Consider the following 23571-nt stretch of genomic DNA (forward strand, 5'->3'; position numbering starts at 1 on the left):
ACGACACACAGCATCGTCTGATGAAGCTCTAGAGAACGACACACAGCAACGTCTCATGAAGCTCTAGAGAACGACACACAGCAACGTCTCATGAAGCTCTAGAGAACGACACACAGCAACGTCTAGAGAACGACACACAGCAACGCCTCATGAAGCTCTAGAGAACGACACACAGCAACGTCTCATGAAGCTCTAGAGAACGACACACAGCAACGTCTGATGAAGCTCTAGAGAACAACACACAGCAACGTCTCATGAAGCTCTAGAGAACGACACACAGCAACGTGATGCTTTAAACAGAGGCTGTATAACGAGGCCAGGGCTTTAATGCGGGGTACGTACCCATACTTCATAACGTGAAGGTTCCATAGCTTCATCACCTCCTTCTCTCCATCGTTCACATCTGTAAACTCCTGGATTTGCTGTAGACAGAACAACAGTCAGAGTGGATCCAGAGTCAAGTTGGAGACTCCAAACCCAATGTCAGTATGGCTCTGTTGTAATGGTAGACCTGGGTTTGTATGGGCCTAATACCTACAGTCTGTACTGGTGCAGAGTAGACCTGGGTTTGTATGGGCCTAATACCTACAGTCTGTACTGGTGCAGAGTAGACCTGGGTTTGTATGGGCCTAATACCTACAGTCTGTACTGGTGCAGAGTAGACCTGGGTTTGTATGGGCCTAATACCTACTGTCTGTAATGTGGTAGCTACCTGCTCAGTGTGTATCTCACCATGTGTGGTAGCTACCTGCTCAGTGTGTATCTCACCATGTGTGGTAGCTACCTGCTCAGTGTGTATCTCACCATGTGTGGTAGCTACCGGCTCAGTGTGTATCTCACCATGTGTGGTAGCTACCGGCTCAGTGTGTATCTCACCATGTGTGGTAGCTACCAGCTCAGTGTGTATCTCACCATGTGTGGTAGCTACCTGCTCAGTGTGTATCTCACCATGTGTGGTAGCTACCGGCTCAGTGTGTATCTCACCATGTGTGGTAGCTACCGGCTCAGTGTGTATCTCACCATGTGTGGTAGCTACCGGCTCAGTGTGTATCTCACCATGTGTGGTAGCTACCGGCTCAGTGTGTATCTCACCATGTGTAGTAGCTACCTGCTCAGTGTGTGTTTGCGTCTCTCACCATGATGGTCCTCTCTCGGAGCCAGAAGGGGTCTGTCTCATCCTCACTGTCGTGATCTACCTCCTGCGGTGTTTTGGGTGTACAGCTGTCTGAGCGGAAGTAGAGGCGGTTGTGACCTGGGATGATTCTCTGCTGGTCTCCCTCTCCTCCATCAGCCTCCAGGAACTCACACAGACTGGGGGGGAGGAGACGCTTCGGTCTAAGGGGAGGAGAGGGAGGGGTTAGTAAGTGAATGTCAATTGTACCTGAATACATACATGCTTTAGCCTACAGGAAGAGAGGAGATGGGTAGGGGGAGAATGAATATAAATGAGAGAGAGAGAAGAGAGAGAGAGAGAGAGGAGAGAGAGAGGGAGGTAAAGATCCTATTGGAAGGAGAACAGAAGAGAGGGAAAGAGAGAGGTAAATATCCTACAGGAAGGAGAACAGAGGAGAGGGAAAGAGAGAGGTAAATATCCTACAGGAAGCAGGAAGGAGAACAGAAGAGAGGGAAAGAGAGAGGTAAATATCCTACAGGAAGGAGAACAGAGGAGAGGGAAAGAGAGAGGTAAATATCCTACAGGAAGCAGGAAGGAGAACAGAGGAGAGGGAAAGAGAGAGAGAGGTAAAGATCTTCTTGAAAAGGCAGCTGCTAACGTTAGCTTGCTAAAGCTAGCTATGCTCTTCCTCCATTTCTGAATGAATTTGTGGCCATTTCTTTCTAGCTGGCAACATAAGGAAGCAAGATTTTGGTTGTGTACTGCTACATGTGGATAACACAGCTAAGTTTGTCACTGGTTTGGGCTAGTAAAGGTAGCAAGCTAGATGGCAAACCAGAACTGGGAAGAGAGGGAGGAGAGAACTCTGTTTCCTCTGCTGCTGCCTTGCTAATGTTCACGCAAATACGTTTTTTTTTCCACATATAACTGATGAAATTAGATTTCTACTACAGACAGACAATATGTTCCTCCATCATGTACAGTAGACTACAGACAGACAATATGTTCCTCCATCATGTACAGTAGACTACAGACAGACAACATGTTCCTCCGTCATGTACAGTAGACTACAGACAATATGTTCCATCATGTACAGTAGACTACAGACAATATGTTCCTCCGTCATGTACAGTAGACTACAGACAGACAACATGTTCCTCCATCATGTACAGTAGACTACAGACAGACAATATGTTCCTCCATCATGTACAGTAGACTACAGACAATGTGTTCCTCCATCATGTACAGTAGACTACAGACAATATGTTCCCCCATCATGTACAGTAGACTACAGACAGACAACATGTTCCTCCATCATGTACAGTAGACTATAGACAACATGTTCCTCCATCATGTACAGTAGACTACAGACAGACAACATGTTCCTCCATCATGTACAGTAGACTACAGACAATATGTTCCTCCATCATGTACAGTAGACTACAGACAGACAATATGTTCCTCCATCATGTACAGTAGACTACAGACAACATGTTCCTCCATCATGTACAGTAGACTACAGACAGACAATGTTCCTCCATCATGTACAGTAGACTACAGACAGACAACATGTTCCTCCATCATGTACAGTAGACTACAGACAGACAACATGTTCCTCCATCATGTACAGTAGACTACAGACAATATGTTCCTCCATCATGTACAGTAGACTACAGACAGACAATATGTTCCTCCATCATGTACAGTAGACTACAGACAGACAACATGTTCCTCCGTCATGTACAGTAGACTACAGACAATATGTTCCATCATGTACAGTAGACTACAGACAATATGTTCCTCCGTCATGTACAGTAGACTACAGACAGACAACATGTTCCTCCATCATGTACAGTAGACTACAGACAGACAATATGTTCCTCCATCATGTACAGTAGACTACAGACAATGTGTTCCTCCATCATGTACAGTAGACTACAGACAGACAATATGTTCCTCCATCATGTACAGTAGACTACAGACAATATGTTCCCCCATCATGTACAGTAGACTACAGACAGACAACATGTTCCTCCATCATGTACAGTAGACTACAGACAACATGTTCCTCCATCATGTACAGTAGACTACAGACAGACAACATGTTCCTCCATCATGTACAGTAGACTACAGACAATATGTTCCTCCATCATGTACAGTAGACTACAGACAGACAATATGTTCCTCCATCATGTACAGTAGACTACAGACAACATGTTCCTCCATCATGTACAGTAGACTACAGACAGACAATGTTCCTCCATCATGTACAGTAGACTACAGACAGACAACATGTTCCTCCATCATGTACAGTAGACTACAGACAACATGTTCCTCCATCATGTACAGCAGACTACAGACAGACAATATGTTCCTCCATCATGTACAGTAGACTACAGACAGACAACATGTTCCTCCGTCATGTACAGTAGACTACAGACAATATGTTCCATCATGTACAGTAGACTACAGACAATATGTTCCTCCGTCATGTACAGTAGACTACAGACAGACAACATGTTCCTCCATCATGTACAGTAGACTACAGACAGACAATATGTTCCTCCATCATGTACAGTAGACTACAGACAATGTGTTCCTCCATCATGTACAGTAGACTACAGACAATATGTTCCCCCATCATGTACAGTAGACTACAGACAGACAACATGTTCCTCCATCATGTACAGTAGACTATAGACAACATGTTCCTCCATCATGTACAGTAGACTACAGACAGACAACATGTTCCTCCATCATGTACAGTAGACTACAGACAATATGTTCCTCCATCATGTACAGTAGACTACAGACAGACAATATGTTCCTCCATCATGTACAGTAGACTACAGACAACATGTTCCTCCATCATGTACAGTAGACTACAGACAGACAATGTTCCTCCATCATGTACAGTAGACTACAGACAGACAACATGTTCCTCCATCATGTACAGTAGACTACAGACAGACAACATGTTCCTCCATCATGTACAGTAGACTACAGACAATATGTTCCTCCATCATGTACAGTAGACTACAGACAGACAATATGTTCCTCCATCATGTACAGTAGACTACAGACAGACAACATGTTCCTCCGTCATGTACAGTAGACTACAGACAATATGTTCCATCATGTACAGTAGACTACAGACAATATGTTCCTCCGTCATGTACAGTAGACTACAGACAGACAACATGTTCCTCCATCATGTACAGTAGACTACAGACAGACAATATGTTCCTCCATCATGTACAGTAGACTACAGACAATGTGTTCCTCCATCATGTACAGTAGACTACAGACAGACAATATGTTCCTCCATCATGTACAGTAGACTACAGACAATATGTTCCCCCATCATGTACAGTAGACTACAGACAGACAACATGTTCCTCCATCATGTACAGTAGACTACAGACAACATGTTCCTCCATCATGTACAGTAGACTACAGACAGACAACATGTTCCTCCATCATGTACAGTAGACTACAGACAATATGTTCCTCCATCATGTACAGTAGACTACAGACAGACAATATGTTCCTCCATCATGTACAGTAGACTACAGACAACATGTTCCTCCATCATGTACAGTAGACTACAGACAGACAATGTTCCTCCATCATGTACAGTGGACTACAGACAGACAACATGTTCCTCCATCATGTACAGTAGACTACAGACAGACAACATGTTCCTCCATCATGTACAGTAGACTACAGACAATATGTTCCTCCATCATGTACAGTAGACTACAGACAGACAACATGTTCCTCCATCATGTACAGTAGACTACAGACAGACAATATGTTCCTCCATCATGTACAGTAGACTACAGACAGACAATATGTCCCTCCATCATGTACAGTAGACTACAGACAACATGTTCCTCCATCATGTACAGTAGACTACAGACAGACAATATGTCCCTCCATCATGTACAGTAGACTACAGACAACATGTTCCTCCATCATGTACAGTAGACTACAGACAATATGTTCCTCCGTCATGTACAGTAGACTACAGACAGACAACATGTTCCTCCATCATGTACAGTAGACTACAGACAATGTGTTCCTCCATCATGTACAGTAGACTACAGACAGACAATGTTCCTCCATCATGTACAGTAGACTACAGACAGACAACATGTTCCTCCATCATGTACAGTAGACTACAGACAACATGTTCCTCCATCATGTACAGTAGACTACAGACAATATGTTCCTCCATCATGTACAGTAGACTACAGACAGACAACATGTTCCTCCATCATGTACAGTAGACTACAGACAGACAATATGTTCCTCCATCATGTACAGTAGACTACAGACAATATGTTCCTCCATCATGTACAGTAGACTACAGACAGACAATATGTTCCTCCATCATGTACAGTAGACTACAGACAGACAATATGTTCCTCCATCATGTACAGTAGACTACAGACAGACAATATGTTCCTCCATCATGTACAGTAGACTACAGACAACATGTTCCTCCATCATGTACAGTAGACTACAGACAATATGTTCCTCCGTCATGTACAGTAGACTACAGACAGACAACATGTTCCTCCATCATGTACAGTAGACTACAGACAATGTGTTCCTCCATCATGTACAGTAGACTACAGACAGACAATGTTCCTCCATCATGTACAGTAGACTACAGACAGACAACATGTTCCTCCATCATGTACAGTAGACTACAGACAACATGTTCCTCCATCATGTACAGTAGACTACAGACAATATGTTCCTCCATCATGTACAGTAGACTACAGACAGACAACATGTTCCTCCATCATGTACAGTAGACTACAGACAGACAATATGTTCCTCCATCATGTACAGTAGACTACAGACAATATGTTCCTCCATCATGTACAGTAGACTACAGACAGACAATATGTTCCTCCATCATGTACAGTAGACTACAGACAGACAATATGTTCCTCCATCATGTACAGTAGACTACAGACAGACAATATGTTCCTCCATCATGTACAGTAGACTACAGACAACATGTTCCTCCATCATGTACAGTAGACTACAGACAATATGTTCCTCCATCATGTACAGTAGACTACAGACAGACAATGTTCCTCCATCATGTACAGTAGACTACAGACAGACAATATGTCCCTCCATCATGTACAGTAGACTACAGACAACATGTTCCTCCATCATGTACAGTAGACTACAGACAATATGTTCCTCCGTCATGTACAGTAGACTACAGACAGACAACATGTTCCTCCATCATGTACAGTAGACTACAGACAGACATGTTCCTCCATCATGTACAGTAGACTACAGACAATGTGTTCCTCCATCATGTACAGTAGACTACAGACAGACAATATGTTCCTCCATCATGTACAGTAGACTACAGACAGACAACATGTTCCTCCATCATGTACAGTAGACTACAGACAGACAATATGTTCCTCCATCATGTACAGTAGACTACAGACAGACAACATGTTCCTCCATCATGTACAGTAGACTACAGACAATGTGTTCCTCCATCATGTACAGTAGACTACAGACAGACAATGTTCCTCCATCATGTACAGTAGACTACAGACAGACAACATGTTCCTCCATCATGTACAGTAGACTACAGACAACATGTTCCTCCATCATGTACAGTAGACTACAGACAATATGTTCCTCCATCATGTACAGTAGACTACAGACAGACAACATGTTCCTCCATCATGTACAGTAGACTACAGACAGACAATATGTTCCTCCATCATGTACAGTAGACTACAGACAATATGTTCCTCCATCATGTACAGTAGACTACAGACAGACAATATGTTCCTCCATCATGTACAGTAGACTACAGACAGACAATATGTTCCTCCATCATGTACAGTAGACTACAGACAGACAATATGTTCCTCCATCATGTACAGTAGACTACAGACAACATGTTCCTCCATCATGTACAGTAGACTACAGACAGACAATATGTCCCTCCATGTACAGTAGACTACAGACAACATGTTCCTCCATCATGTACAGTAGACTACACAGACAATATGTCCCTCCATGTACAGTAGACTACAGACATGTTCCTCCATCATGTACAGTAGACTACAGACAATATGTCCCTCCATCATGTACAGTAGACTACAGACAATATGTTCCTCCATCATGTACAGTAGACTACAGACAGACAATATGTCCCTCCATGTACAGTAGACTACAGACAACATGTTCCTCCATCATGTACAGTAGACTACAGACAGACAATATGTCCCTCCATCATGTACAGTAGACTACAGACAATATGTTCCTCCATCATGTACAGTAGACTACAGACAACATGTTCCTCCATCATGTACAGTAGACTACAGACAACCTGTTCCTCCATCATGTACAGTAGACTACAGACAGACTATATGTCCCTCCATCATGTACAGTAGACTACAGACAGACAATATGTTCCTCCATCATGTACAGTAGACTACAGACAGACAATATGTTCCTCCATCATGTACAGTAGACTACAGACAGACAATATGTCCCTCCATGTACAGTAGACTACAGACAACATGTTCCTCCATCATGTACAGTAGACTACAGACAGACTATATGTCCCTCCATCATGTACAGTAGACTACAGACAGACAATATGTTCCTCCATCATGTACAGTAGACTACAGACAGACAATATGTCCCTCCATGTACAGTAGACTACAGACAACATGTTCCTCCATCATGTACAGTAGACTACAGACAGACAATATGTCCCTCCATCATGTACAGTAGACTACAGACAATATGTTCCTCCATCATGTACAGTAGACTACAGACAGACAATATGTCCCTCCATCATGTACAGTAGACTACAGACAGACATTATGTCCCTCCATCATGTACAGTAGACTACAGACAATGTGTTCCTCCATCATGTACAGTAGACTACAGACAGACAATATGTCCCTCCATCATGTACAGTAGACTACAGACAATGTGTTCCTCCATCATGTACAGTAGACTACAGACAGACAATATGTCCCTCCATGTACAGTAGACTACAGACAACATGTTCCTCCATCATGTACAGTAGACTACAGACAGACTATATGTCCCTCCATGTACAGTAGACTACAGACAACATGTTCCTCCATCATGTACAGTAGACTACACAGACAATATGTCCCTCCATGTACAGTAGACTACAGACATGTTCCTCCATCATGTACAGTAGACTACAGACAATATGTCCCTCCATCATGTACAGTAGACTACAGACAATATGTTCCTCCATCATGTACAGTAGACTACAGACAGACAATATGTCCCTCCATGTACAGTAGACTACAGACAACATGTTCCTCCATCATGTACAGTAGACTACAGACAGACAATATGTCCCTCCATCATGTACAGTAGACTACAGACAATATGTTCCTCCATCATGTACAGTAGACTACAGACAACATGTTCCTCCATCATGTACAGTAGACTACAGACAACCTGTTCCTCCATCATGTACAGTAGACTACAGACAGACTATATGTCCCTCCATCATGTACAGTAGACTACAGACAGACAATATGTTCCTCCATCATGTACAGTAGACTACAGACAGACAATATGTTCCTCCATCATGTACAGTAGACTACAGACAGACAACATGTTCCTCCATCATGTACAGTAGACTACAGACAGACTATATGTCCCTCCATCATGTACAGTAGACTACAGACAGACAATATGTCCCTCCATGTACAGTAGACTACAGACAGACAATATGTCCCTCCATGTACAGTAGACTACAGACAACATGTTCCTCCACTGTGTGACTCTCAGAAATGACCATGTTGCGTTCAGGCTTTCCAGCAGTCTTCTTGGATTTGAAAAGCAGGGAGCATATCATTTTACAATTGTAAAGTAACAAACCAGTCAGAACCCATGTATATTAGTTCATGTACAGCAGCAACTACATACATATCTGATAGGTCCCTTTATCTGCTACCTGGACTTCTAGTTGACTTGGCCTTGACGACTATAGGGGTGTGTGTCTGTCTGTCTGCGTTACCTGCAGATGAAGGTGTGTGTGTGTGACCCAGTTACCTGCAGATGAAGGTGTGTGTGTGTGAGTGTGTGTGTGACCCACACATGTGTACCCAGTTACCTGCAGATGAAGGTGTGTGTCTGTCTGTTTAACCTGCAGATGAAGGTGTGCGTGTGTGATCCAGACGTGTGTACCCAGTTACCTGCAGATGAAGGTGTGTGTCTGTCTGTGTAACCTGCAGATGAAGGTGTGTGTGTGTGACCCAGTCGTGTGTACCCAGTTACCTGCAGACGAGGATGTGTGTGACGGGGGATCTCTTGACGGGTCCGTTCCTGCTGAAGGCGAAGCCGGGCTGACTGTGAATATCCCGAGGATTCCCAGCGTGCACCCCGTCGTAACGCTCATTAATAGACACGTCTATCCTCGCTCCTTTAGGGTGGGGCTGGTGAGGTCATAGAACATGTCAATCACAACAGACCTGTATAGTTTAATAACCAGCCCTTATTCAGCCCCCAATATGTACAGCTCCTGACAGTACAACCCCACACACACACCCCCGGTCTCTCTCACCTCCTAGGCTGTTTACACAGCCAACCCAATTATTGGCAAAATATCAGAATTGGGCTGCCTGTCTAAATGCAGTCATCGTTGAAGATGAATCTGCTGTGGGCCAGTTTGAGGAGACTGTAGTCCTCCACAGTTCAGAGTGCACCAGACACACACACACTCTGTCTCTGGGTCTCTCTCTCTCGCTTCCCCTCGCTCTCACCACGTAGTTGAAGATGAATCTGCTGTGGGCCAGTTTGAGGTGTTTGAGGAGACTGTAGAGTCTCCTACAGTTCAGAGTGCACCAGGGACAGTGGAGGTCATCTCTAGCCTCGGTCTGCTGCTGTGTGTTGTGGTTATACAGGAACTAGAGACAGAAGTAGAGAGAGAGGGGTGAGGGAGGGAGAGAGAGAGGGGTGAGGGAGGGAGAGAGAGAGGGGTGAGGGAGGGAGGTAGGGAGGGAGGGAGGAGAGGGGTGAGGGAGGGAGAGCGTGAGAAGGATATAGACGATGTAATTCTACACAAAAGGTCAGCCAGTCTGACCATAGAGTATGAGTCAGTAGAAACTATGAAACTCCCCATCATAGACAGCCAAGTCTGAAATACATTGTACCAAATGGGACCCTATGGCCTACATAGTGAACCATGGGCCCTGGTCAAATGAAGGGCACTATATAGGGAACAGGATGCAGACCTGCTATAAAGGACCAGGTCTCTAATACCATCCACCCCCCAGTCAGACCTGTTATAAAGGACCAGGTCTCTAATAACCCCCAGTCAGACCTGTTATAAAGGACCAGGTCTCTAATACCATCCACCCCCCAGTCAGACCTGTTATAAAGGACCAGGTCTCTAATAACCCCGTCAGACCTGTTATAAAGGACCAGGTCTCTAATACCATCCACCCCCCCAGTCAGACCTGTTATAAAGGACCAGGTCTCTAATAACCCCATCAGACCTGTTATAAAGGACCAGGTCTCTAATACCATCCACCCCCCCAGTCAGACCTGTTATAAAGGACCAGGTCTCTAATACCATCCACCCCCCAGTCAGACCTGTTATAAAGGACCAGGTCTCTAATACCATCCACCCCCCAGTCAGACCTGTTATAAAGGACCAGGTCTCTAATACCATCCACCCCCCAGTCAGACCTGTTATAAAGGACCAGGTCTCTAATACCATCCACCCCCCAGTCAGATCTGTTATAAAGGACCAGGTCTCTAATACCATCCACCCCCCAGTCAGACCTGTTATAAAGGACCAGGTCTCTAATAACCCCCAGTCAGACCTGTTATAAAGGACCAGGTCTCTAATACCATCCACCCCCCAGTCAGACCTGTTATAAAGGACCAGGTCTCTCATACCATCCACCCCCCAGTCAGACCTGTTATAAAGGCACAGGTCTCTAATACCATCCACCTCCAGTCAGACCTGTTATAAAGGACCAGGTCTCTAATAACCCCCAGTCAGACCTGTTATAATGGACCAGGTCTCTCATACCATCCACCCCCCAGTCAGACCTGTTATAAAGGACCAGGTCTCTAATAACCCCCAGTCAGACCTGTTATAATGGACCAGGTCTCTCATACCATCCACCTCCAGTCAGACCTGTTATAAAGGACCAGGTCTCTCATACCATCCACCTCCAGTCAGACCTGTTATAATGGACCAGGTCTCTCATACCATCCACCTCCAGTCAGACCTGTTATAAAGGACCAGGTCTCTCATACCATCCACCTCCAGTCAGACCTGTTATAAAGGACCAGGTCTCTCATACCATCCACCCCCCAGTCAGACCTGTTATAAAGGACCAGGTCTCTAATAACCCCCAGTCAGACCTGTTATAATGGACCAGGTCTCTCATACCATCCACCTCCAGTCAGACCTGTTATAAAGGACCAGGTCTCTCATACCATCCACCTCCAGTCAGACCTGTTATAATGGACCAGGTCTCTCATACCATCCACCTCCAGTCAGACCTGTTATAAAGGACCAGGTCTCTCATACCATCCACCTCCAGTCAGACCTGTTATAAAGGACCAGGTCTCTCATACCATCCACCCCCCAGTCAGACCTGTTATAAAGGACCAGGTCTCTAATAACCCCCAGTCAGATCTGTTATAAAGGACCAGGTCTCTCATACCATCCACCTCCAGTCAGACACATAACAAGAGAACAAAAGACAAGCACAACACAACTGTGATTCAGACATAGACTTCACAATGCAATCTGCCCTAAAGTCATGAATACAAGTGTGTTTCTCCCTCTCACCTGGTAGAATATGCGTAGATTGTCACTTGGTTCCTCAAGTGTGTGTTCTTGTCTCATCTGAAACTCTGTACTGCTGAATGAGTCTTTCACAGCTACAGAGAGAGGGAAGAAACGTGTTCCAAGTTTAAAGGGATTCTTTGGTGAGGTCATAGAACGTGTACCACGTTTAAAGGGATTCTTTGGTGAGGTCATAGAACGTGTCCCACGTTTAAAGGGATTCTTTGATGATGTCATAGAACGTGTCCCACGTTTAAAGGGATTCTTTAAGGTGTTCCACGTTTAAAGGGATTCTTTAAGGTGTTCCACGTTTAAAGGGATTCTTTAACGTGTTCCACGTTTAAAGGGATTCTTTAACGTGTTCCACGTTTAAAGGGATTCTTTAACGTGTTCCATGTTTAAAGGGATTCTTTAACGTGTTCCATGTTTAAAGGGATTCTTTAACGTGTTCCATGTTTAAAGGGATACTTCAGGATTTTGGTAGTGAGGTTATTTTTCTACTTCCCCAGAAATCAGATGAACTCGTGGATACTACTTTTATTTCTCGGTGTCCAGTATGAAGGATGTTGCTAACTATCACTGGCGCAATTGCTAACTAATGTTCGCTAGCAGATACCACAGACTTCCAGTCATTGTGCTAACGCTAGTTAGCATTGGCTCACAAAACTACCTCTTAATAACTTATTTTATACCGGAAGCAAAGACATAAAAATGATATTCATTTAAACATGGTATATGTTAAAGAATCCCTTTAAATTGACACCATTTGGTGAGCTTCTACAGATTACAACAGTCTGTCAATGTGCGAGTGCGTCGTCCGGCCCGTGTCTCACCTACGGTCTGAGTGGGTCTGAGGGAGCAGGGCTTAGGGTCGGAGGTCAGGCTGCTAGCGTCAGCGTTCCGCGTGGCGAGGGGTTTGGCCACAGGGGCCGTCGACCTATCACTGGGCTCGCCTGTCCAACGCAGTGTGAACTGGAGAGTAGGACCCTTGGAGAACGTCTCAAACGGAGGGAGGAGCTACAGAAAGTGGAGGAGGGAGAGAGAGAGAGACATGAGTAAAGGGAAGTGCTGACCTCTTCCTGTCTGTTCAGAGAGGAAGACCAGGGGCCTGGGAGGAGGAATTACATACTAGTGATGCACCCTATACAAAACTTCTGTACTTTTTTGGTACAATCATTTTTATTTTCGATACTTCCTGCCAAATGTGTCTCACGGATCAAATTTGTTTATCAACGCAGTCGATGTCCCCAACGGAGTGCACCGTGCCTGTCGCCACTTAGCCTGTACTGGGAGTCTGGACTGCACCGTGCCTGTCGCCACTTAGCCTGTACTGGGAGTCTGGACTGCACCGTGCCTGTCGCCACTTAGCCTGTACTGGGAGTCTGGACTGCACCGTGCCTGTCGCCACTTAGCCTGTACTGGGAGTCTGGACTGCACCGTGCCTGTCGCCACTTAGCCTGTACTGGGAGTCTGGACTGTATCATGTTAGCTCTCCACTTAGCCTGTACTGGGAGTCTGGACTGTATCATGTTAGCTCTCCACTTAGCCTCCACTGGGAGTCTGGACTGTATCATGTCAGCTCTCCACTTAGCCTGTACTGGGAGTCTGGACTGTGTCATGTCAGCTCTCCACTTAGCCTGTACTGGTAGTCTGGACTGTGTCATGTCAGCTCTCCACTTAGCCTGTACTGGGAGTCTGGACTGTATCATGTTAGCTCTCCACTTAGCCTGTACTGGGAGTCTGGACTGTATCATGTTAGCTCCCCACTTAGCCTGTACTGGGAGTCTGGACTGTATCATGTTAGCTCTCCACTTAGCCTGTACTGGGAGTCTGGACTGTATCAACACACACGTACCTTTCCATCCAGGTTTGTTTCCCAGGTAGCTCTCTTCTTGTTGACAGGACAGTCCACCATCTGCTGCATAGACACCTCATACTCTCCATCTAACAACTGCAGACGCCTACACACACACACAAAAACATTAACAGCAACAGATAGAGGCCATCCAACAACTGCAGACGCCCGAAAGGTCTTCCAGAGCTTCAGATCGGTGATGAAGAGTCGGTTTTTGTGAAGGTGATTTCTAGAAGGCCAACTGCAATGCAGTTGTTGTGGGACAAGCCCCGCAGTCCCCCGGAGACGCGGGACAAGCCCCGCAGTCCCCCGGAGACGCGGGACAAGCCCCGCAGTCCCCCGGAGACGCGAGACAAGCCACGCAGTCCCCCGGAGACGCGAGACAAGCCACGCAGTCCCCCGGAGACGCGAGACAAGCCACGCAGTCCCCCGGAGACGCGAGACAAGCCACGCAGTCCCCCGGAGACGCGGGACAAGCCACGCAGTCCCCCGGAGACGCGGGACAAGCCACGCAGTCCCCCGGAGACGCGGGACAAGCCACGCAGTCCCCCGGAGACGTGTGCAGCATATGAGAGTGAGAATGAGAAAGAGACAGAGTGTGTGTGTGAAAGATGAATAACAAAAGAACACAACCCTGTGTGTGTGTGTGTGTGTGTGTGTGTGTGTGTGTGTGTGTGTGTGTGTGTGTGTGTGTACACTGTACTATACTGGTGAGTACCTAAAGTCCAAGAGTAGTAAACCAACTATAATTCAGACAAGTGAGGACATTCAGCCGGTCCACACTGGTTAAAGTCTATTTTAGGGTTAGGTTTAGGGGTTAGGGGTTAGGTTTAGGGGTTAGGGGTTAGGTTTAGGGGTTAAGTTTAAGGGTTAGGGAAAATAAGAACTTGAATGGGAATCAAATTGTTGGTTCCCAAAAAGTCCTCAAGTATAGTAAGACATAGCTCTCTCTCTCTGTGTGTGTGTGTGTGTGTGTGTGTGTGTGTGTGTGTGTGTGTGTGTGTGTGTGTGTGTGTGTGTGTACCTGTTCTTATCAAACACAGTCATCTGAGCTACGAACGTCGTTTCTCCAACTTCTTCTTGTCTGACGGTGGAGCTTCTCTTCTTCCTGTTACACACATCCTCTGTACCAATACAAGACTGGGGTTAACACACACACACACACACACACACCCTCTGTACCAATACAAGACTGGGGTTAACACACACACACACACACACCCTCTGTACCAATACAAGACTGGGGTTAACACACACACACACCCTCTGTACCAATACAAGACTGGGGTTAACACACACACACACATCCTCTGTACCAATACAAGACTGGGGTTAACACACACACACATCCTCTGTACCAATACAAGACTGGGGTTAACACACACACACACACACACACACACACACACACACACACACACACACACCCTCTGTACCAATACAAGACTGGGGTTAACACACACACACATCCTCTGTACCAATACAAGACTGGGGTTAACACACACACACATCCTCTGTACCAATACAAGACTGGGGTTAACACACACACACATCCTCTGTACCAATACAAGACTGGGGTTAACACACACACACATCCTCTGTACCAATACAAGACTGGGGTTAACACACACACACACACATCCTCTGTTCCAATACAAGACTGGGGTTAACACACACACACACACACACACACACACACATCCTCTGTACCAATACAAGACTGGGGTTAACACACACACACACACATCCTCTGTACCAATACAAGACTGGGGTTAACACACACACACATCCTCTGTACCAATACAAGACTGGGGTTAACACACACACACACACACACACATCCTCTGTTCCAATACAAGACTGGGGTTAACACACACACACATCCTCTGTTCCAATACAAGACTGGGGTTAACACACACACACATCCTCTGTTCCAATACAAGACTGGGGTTAACACACACACACACATCCTCTGTTCCAATACAAGACTGGGGTTAGCACACACACACACACACACACACACACACACACACACACACACACACACATCCTCTGTACCAATACAAGACTGGGGTTAACACACACACACACACATCCTCTGTACCAATACAAGACTGGGGTTAACACACACATCCTCTGTACCAATACAAGACTGGGGTTAACACACACACACACACATCCTCTGTACCAATACAAGACTGGGGTTAACACACACACACATCCTCTGTACCAATACAAGACTGGGGTTAACACACACACACACACACATCCTCTGTACCAATACAAGACTGGGGTTAACACACACACACACATCCTCTGTTCCAATACAAGACTGGGGTTAACACACACACACACATCCTCTGTTCCAATACAAGACTGGGGTTAGCACACACACACACACACACACACACACACATCCTCTGTACCAATACAAGACTGGGGTTAACACACACACACACACACACATCCTCTGTACCAATACAAGACTGGGGTTAACACACACACACACACATCCTCTGTACCAATACAAGACTGGGGTTAACACACACACACACATCCTCTGTACCAATACAAGACTGGGGTTAACACACACACACATCCTCTGTACCAATACAAGACTGGGGTTAACACACACACACACACACACACATCCTCTGTACCAATACAAGACTGGGGTTAACACACACACACACATCCTCTGTTCCAATACAAGACTGGGGTTAACACACACACACATCCTCTGTTCCAATACAAGACTGGGGTTAGCACACACACACACACACACACACATCCTCTGTACCAATACAAGACTGGGGTTAACACACACACACACACACACACACACATCCTCTGTACCAATACAAGACTAGGATTAACACACACACACACACATCCTCTGTACCAATACAAGACTAGGGTTAACACACACACACACACACACACACACATCCTATGTTCTAATACAAGACTAGGGTTAACACACACACACACCCTGTACCAATACAAGACTGGGGTTCACACACACACACCCTGTACCAATACAAGACTGGGGTTCACACACACACACACACACACCCTGTACCAATACAAGACTGGGGTTCACACACACACACACACATCCTCTGTACCAATACAAGACTGGGGTTCACACACACACACACACATCCTCTGTACCAATACAAGACTGGAGTTCCCCCCACCCACATGTAGTTTAATTCCAGCACTAAGCCTACCTATATTCTCATTGGTCTGTCCATTGACCAATCCGTTGTGCTGCGTCCTGCCTGGTCCAGACACTCTGAACAACAGGGAGTAGGACTTAACCGTGTGGCCGTTGCTGGCATCAAACTCACTACTGGACACCACCAGAGAAGGACAGGAGCCCGGCTTGGGCTGACTGCTGGGAGTGCTGCTGTCTGGGTTCAGAGGCACCTGTTTCTTCCCTGTAGGAACCTGCTTCACTGGACAGCTCACATCCTGGGGGTGGGAGAGAACGGGGGAGTGGGAATGTGTATGGGAGAGAACGGGGGAGTGGGAATGTGTATGGGAGAGAACGGGGGAGTGGAAATGTGTATGGGAGAGAACGGGGGAGTGGAAATGTGTATGGGAGAGAACGGGGGAGTGGGAATGTGTATGGGAGAGTGGGGAGAAAAGAGAGAAGAGGATGAGAGAGAACAGGGGAGTGGAAATGTATATGAGAGAGTGGGGAGAAAAGAGAGAAGAGGATGGGAGAGAACAGGGGAGTGGAAATGTGTATGGGAGAGAATGGGGGAGTGGGAATGTGTATGGGAGAGTGGGGAGAAAAGAGAGAAGAGGATGGGAGAGAACAGGGGAGTGGGAATGTGTATGGGAGAGTGGGGAGAAAAGAGAGAAGAGGATGGGAGAGAACAGGGGAGTGGAAATGTGTATGGGAGAGAACGGGGGAGTGGGAATGTGTATGGGAGAGTGAGGAGAAAAGAGAGAAGAGGATGAGAGAGAACAGGGGAGTGGAAATGTATATGAGAGAGTGGGGAGAAAAGAGAGAAGAGGATGGGAGAGAACAGGGGAGTGGAAATGTGTATGGGAGAGAACGGGGGAGTGGAAATGTGTATGGGAGAGTGGGGAGAAAAGAGAGAAGAGGATGAGAGAGAACGGGGGAGTGGAAATGTGTATAGGAGAGTGGGGAGAAAAGAGGATGAGAGATAGAGGGGTAAAATGAGAGATGATGTGAGCGCGTACACACACACACATTTACATTTTTGACATTTAGCAGACGCTCTCACACTCTCTCGCTCTTACCTTCCTCTTCTTGTGACAGACTTTAACCAGCAGCACCTCTAGAGAAACAGAGTTCTGCTCATTCTCTGAGGCTACTGATGACTTCTCTGTAGAGGGAATAAGAAGACAGTAACCGTCAGGATGAGAGGGGAATGAGAAGACAGTAACCGTCAGGATGAGAGGGGAATGAGAAGACAGTAACCGTCAGGATTAAAGGGGAATGAGAAGACAGTAACCGTCAGGATTAAAGGGGAATGAGAAGACAGTAACCGTCAGGATGAGAGGGGAATGAGAAGACAGTAACCGTCAGGATGAGAGGGGAATGAGAAGACAGTAACCGTCAGGATGAGAGGGGAATGAGAAGACAGTAACCGTCAGGATGAGGGGGGAATGAGAGGGGAATAAGGAGACAGTAACCGTCAGGATGAGAGGGGAATAAGAAGACAGTAACCGTCAGGATGAGAGGGGAATAAGAAGACAGTAACCGTCAGGATGAGAGGGAATAAGAAGACAGTAACCGTCAGGATGGGGGAATAAGAAGACAGTAACCGTCAGGATTTAAACAAATAACGTGCATTTGATATCTGATTCAATTGATATATGCCATCGTCCCTGCAAACAAGTTAAACACTTACCGACCATCATCCCTACAAACATCAAGTTAAACACTTACCGACCATCATACCTACAAACATCAAGTTAAACACTTACCGACCATCATCCCTACAAACATCAAGTTAAACACTTACCGACCATCATCCCTACAAACATTAAGTTAAACACTTGCCGACCATCATCCCTACAAACATCAAGTTAAACACTTACCGACTTTATGAAAGAACCCAGTGAAGGTGAGTTGCAGGTGTGAAGCCAGGCTGGGGACAGAGTTAGACAAGAGTTACCAAAAAGACCTTAGATCTTATTCTTTCAGGTGTGAATGGGTGTTTTGGGACTATGGATATCAAGCACTTTGGGAGTTAAAGTAATAGTCCACTCAAAAACGATATTCTACTCATTGATACAGTCCCATTTTGGTCATTGGTTAAAGTACAGGACATTGGCCTGGAGAACTTTCAACAAGGAAAGTGTAGCAGGCCACATCATCACTGTATCAACAGTGGACTAATGGAAAAAGACCAGAGCTGTGTTCGAATACCCATACTAACATACTGTATACTACCTACTTAATGAGTACCCATACTAACATACTGTATACTACCTACTTAATGAGTACCCATACTAACATACTGTATACTACCTACTTAATGAGTACCCATACTAACATACTGTACACTACATACTTAATGAGTACCCATACTAACATACTGTATACTACATACTTAATGAATATATACTATTAGTAAAAATGTAAGTAAACTGTAAACAAACAGTATCCTTTCAGTTGAGCGTACTAGCTCTTCGCCCGTCTGCAGGAAGTTGATTCTGTTGCTATGCAACCTCTTGCTATCTTGTTAGCATAACAAATAACTAGCTAGACATTTTACGACTTCGGGTGTGTTCATAAATTCAAATCTGGACTGCCAGAGTTGTGTTGTCAGATTGTCTGTTTGTAAATTCAGAGTGTTTGGCTCTCAAAGTGTTAACCCTAGTGGGTTAGCTGCCTGTTCAGGAGCAGAACTACAGATTTCAAATCCCCGAGCTGACACTTGCAACCTTCCGGTTACTAGTCCAACGCTCTAACCACTAGGCTAACCAGCCACCCCAGTTAGTGTGGTTAGTATTGGAACACAGCTCTGGAAGATGATGGTCTGTTTACCTGTGTGCCTTCTGCTCAGCCCTCTTCTTCTCCACTCTGTACAGCAGGTGATCCACCCTGGAGGACTTCCTGACCCCCCCCCCAGAGAACCCCCCCAGGGTTAATAGACAGGACACACTGGGGATTTACACTGCATCTCTGAGGCTGTGTCCTCCTCCTCCTCCACACTTGTGTTGCATACTCCCAGTCAAGGATTTAACCACGCTGGAAAAGTGCCCCACCCACTGCCCCACCCACTGCCCCTACAACCATCCAATGATGTTAAATCCATGACAGGAAGTGTGAAATTGGGAGAATCAGACGACACCACAAAATGAAGATATATATCATCGTAAAGTGAGGATGTATTCAACCCATTGAGCTCTGTACACTCCTTGAAAATGGAGTGAAAATGGCAGATTTGGGGGTATTTATAAATCTCCTAAACTGTAACAGTGTCTGTTCGGTAACACACTATACATGACGTCAGAGCTGTGGCTGTTCAGTAACACGCTATACATGACGTCAGAGCTCAGTGGCTGTACAGTAACATGCTATACATGACGTCAGAGCTCAGTGGCTGTTCAGTAACATGCTATACATGACGTCAGAGCTCAGTGGCTGTTCAGTAACACGCTATACATGACGTCAGAGCTCAGTGGCTGTTCAGTAACATGCTATACATGTCAGAGCTCAGCGGCTGTTCAGTAACATGCTATACATGACGTCAGAGCTCAGTGGCTGTTCAGTAACATGCTATACATGTCAGAGCTCAGTGTCTGTTCAGTAACATGCTATACATGACGTCAGAGCTCAGTGGCTGTTCAGTAACGTGCTATACATGACGTCAGAGCTCAGTGTCTGTTCAGTAACATGCTATACATGACGTCAGAGCTCAGTGTCTGTTCAGTAACACGCTATACATGACGTCAGAGCTCAGTGTCTGTACAGTAACATGCTATACATGACGTCAGAGCTCAGTGTGTGTACAGTAACATGCTATACATGACGTCAGAGCTCAGTGTCTGTTCAGTAACATGCTATACATGTCAGAGCTCAGTGGCTGTTCAGTAACATGCTATACATGACGTCAGAGCTCAGTGGCTGTTCAGTAACATGCTATACATGACGTCAGAGCTGTGGCTGTTCAGTAACATGCTATACATGACGTCAGAGCTCAGGCTCTGTGCTTCACAGCTCTGTATGGGTTTTGACTGACAGCCGTTATGAACTAGAGCCCCGTACGTGACCAGAAGTTGTCCCCATCCCTGCCCCTAATTGGGCAACTTTTGTAAATGTTTTGTTGACCGAGTGAAGGAAATGCAGTGAATGAAGAGGGACTCAAATGTATTTATAAAGAGGAGACGTTGAGGACTATAATAAATACTGCTTTGATGTGATACAAGCCAACCAATCATTTCCATATGATAAAACTCATGTCATATACACAGTGTCAACACATTCCAAGATGACATGGCGTCATACACTGGGTTGTTCCGTTCAGAATGAGCCGGGTTTGTCACCTCGGCACACGCACCAGAATGCACTCGCGACTCCCTCCCACAGGCACCAGAATGCACTCGCGACTCCTTCCCACAGGCACCAGAATGCACTCGCGACTCCTTCCCACAGGCACCAGAATGCCCTCGCGACTCCTTCCCACAGGCACCAGAATGCCCTCGCGACTCCTTCCCACAGGCACCAGAATGCCCTCGCGACTCCTTCCCACAGGCACCAGAATGCCCTCCCGACTCCTTCCTACAGGCACCAGAATGCCCTCGCGACTCCTTCCCACAGGCACCAGAATGCACTCGCGACTCCTTCCTACAGGCACCAGAATGCACTCACGACTCCTTCCTACAGGCACCAGTATGCACTCCCGACTCCTTCCCACAGGCACCAGAATGCACTCACGACTCCTTCCTACAGGCACCAGAATTACCACCAGCTTCCCGGAATTGCCTTGTGAAAGCTTATCATCGTATTAATATCGTACTTTATAACTTAGCTAGGTCATGTTGACCATAGAACAACCTTTCAAATGATGCCCATCTGCCCCAGATGGCAATTTACAATAGAGCGTTTTGGAATTGTGTAAACAGTAATAGTATGATGGAGGAGATGCTGGGTTGTGTTCCTAACAAAACAACAAGTGTGCTTTGCTCTAGTTCCTCAACGGCACCGAGAGGAGAGATTTTAAAAAAGCACCTTGTAGTTGAAGACTTCTTTCAGACATAAAAGTGCATTGAAATGACTTAGGAACTGTGAACACTTTGGAGAGGTGAGTGTGTGTGGACACTTGGGGACACCAGTTAGTTAGCCCCATGTTGAAAAATGTTTGTCTTCTGTTGCACCTCCAACACATAGGAATAGTATCATGTTCCCGAATGTATTCAGAGTATTTTCAGATTTCAGTATCAACATATGCAGTGAAACGTACAGTAAATGGTCAAATGTACATAACATGCTTGGATTCAGCCTTGTGGGAAAAGGAAAAGTCACCTAGTCAGTTGTCCAACTGAATGCCTTCAACTGAAATATGTCTTCTGCATTTAACCCAACCCCTCTGAATCAGGGGGAGGGCGGAGGGCTGCTTTAATAGACAGGGGGCGGAGGGTTGCTTTAATAGGCAGGGGGCGGAGGGCTGCTTTAATAGACAGGGGGCGGAGGGCTGCTTTAATAGACAGGGGGCTGAGGGCTGCTTTAATAGACAGGGGGCGGAGGGCTGAGGGCTGCTTTAATAGACAGGGGGCGGAGGGCTGCTTTAATAGACAGGGGGCGGAGGGCTGCTTTAATAGACAGGGGGCGGAGGGCTGCTTTAATAGACAGGGGGCGGAGGGCTGCTTTAATAGACAGGGGGCGGAGGGCTGAGGGCTGCTTTAATAGACAGGGGGCGGAGGGCTGCTTTAATAGACAGGGGGCGGAGGGCTGCTTTAATAGACAGGGGGCGGAGGGCTGAGGGCTGCTTTAATAGACAGGGGGCGGAGGGCTGCTTTAATAGACAGGGGGCGGAGGGCTGAGGGCTGCTTTAATAGACAGGGGGCGGAGGGCTGCTTTAATAGACAGGGGGCGGAGGGCTGCTTTAATAGACAGGGGGCGGAGGGCTGCTTTAATAGACAGGGGCGGAGGGCTGCTTTAATAGACAGGGGGCTGAGGGCTGCTTTAATAGACAGGGGGCGGAGGGCTGCTTTAATAGACAGGGGGCGGAGGGCGGAGGGCTGCTTTAATAGACAGGGGGCGGAGGGCTGCTTTAATAGACAGGGGGCGGAGGGTTGCTTTAATAGACAGGGGGCGGAGGGCTGCTTTAATAGACAGGGGGCGGAGGGTTGCTTTAATAGACAGGGGGCGGAGGGCTGCTTTAATAGACAGGGGGCGGAGGGTTGCTTTAATAGACAGGGGGCGGAGGGCTGCTTTAATAGACAGGGGGCGGAGGGCTGCTTTAATAGACAGGGGGCGGAGGGCTGAGGGCTGCTTTAATAGACAGGGGGCGGAGGGCTGAGGGCTGCTTTAATAGACAGGGGGCGGAGGGCTGCTTTAATAGACAGGGGGCGGAGGGCTGCTTTAATCGACAGGGGGCGGAGGGCTGCTTTAATCGACAGGGGGCGGAGGGCTGAGGGCTGCTTTAATAGACAGGGGGCGGAGGGCTGCTTTAATAGACAGGGGGCGGAGGGCTGCTTTAATAGACAGGGGGCGGAGGGCTGCTTTAATAGACAGGGGGCGGAGGGCTG

General features: G+C 46.4%; 1 protein-coding gene across 2 annotated transcripts in view; it reads right to left on the reverse strand.

Annotated features, from left to right (window-relative positions):
• LOC116352974 (polycomb protein suz12-A-like) overlaps positions 1-23571 on the reverse strand; it is a 33775-nt gene that overhangs the window by 3405 nt on the left and 6799 nt on the right. For both annotated transcript variants that reach the window (XM_031813673.1, XM_031813672.1), the window contains 12 exons: positions 19865-19933; positions 18913-18962; positions 18109-18194; positions 17064-17307; positions 14855-14954; positions 13831-13936; positions 12809-12992; positions 11979-12070; positions 9931-10074; positions 9446-9603; positions 1137-1335; positions 343-422 (listed from right to left, as the gene is read on the reverse strand). In XM_031813673.1, the coding sequence (XP_031669533.1) occupies positions 343-422; positions 1137-1335; positions 9446-9603; positions 9931-10074; positions 11979-12070; positions 12809-12992; positions 13831-13936; positions 14855-14954; positions 17064-17307; positions 18109-18194; positions 18913-18962; positions 19865-19933 (1512 nt within the window). The remainder of the gene's footprint in view (positions 1-342; positions 423-1136; positions 1336-9445; positions 9604-9930; positions 10075-11978; positions 12071-12808; positions 12993-13830; positions 13937-14854; positions 14955-17063; positions 17308-18108; positions 18195-18912; positions 18963-19864; positions 19934-23571) is intronic.

Source organism: Oncorhynchus kisutch, unplaced genomic scaffold, assembly GCF_002021735.2.
Source record: "Oncorhynchus kisutch isolate 150728-3 unplaced genomic scaffold, Okis_V2 Okis06b-Okis10b_hom, whole genome shotgun sequence".
Taxonomy (NCBI): domain Eukaryota; kingdom Metazoa; phylum Chordata; class Actinopteri; order Salmoniformes; family Salmonidae; genus Oncorhynchus; species Oncorhynchus kisutch.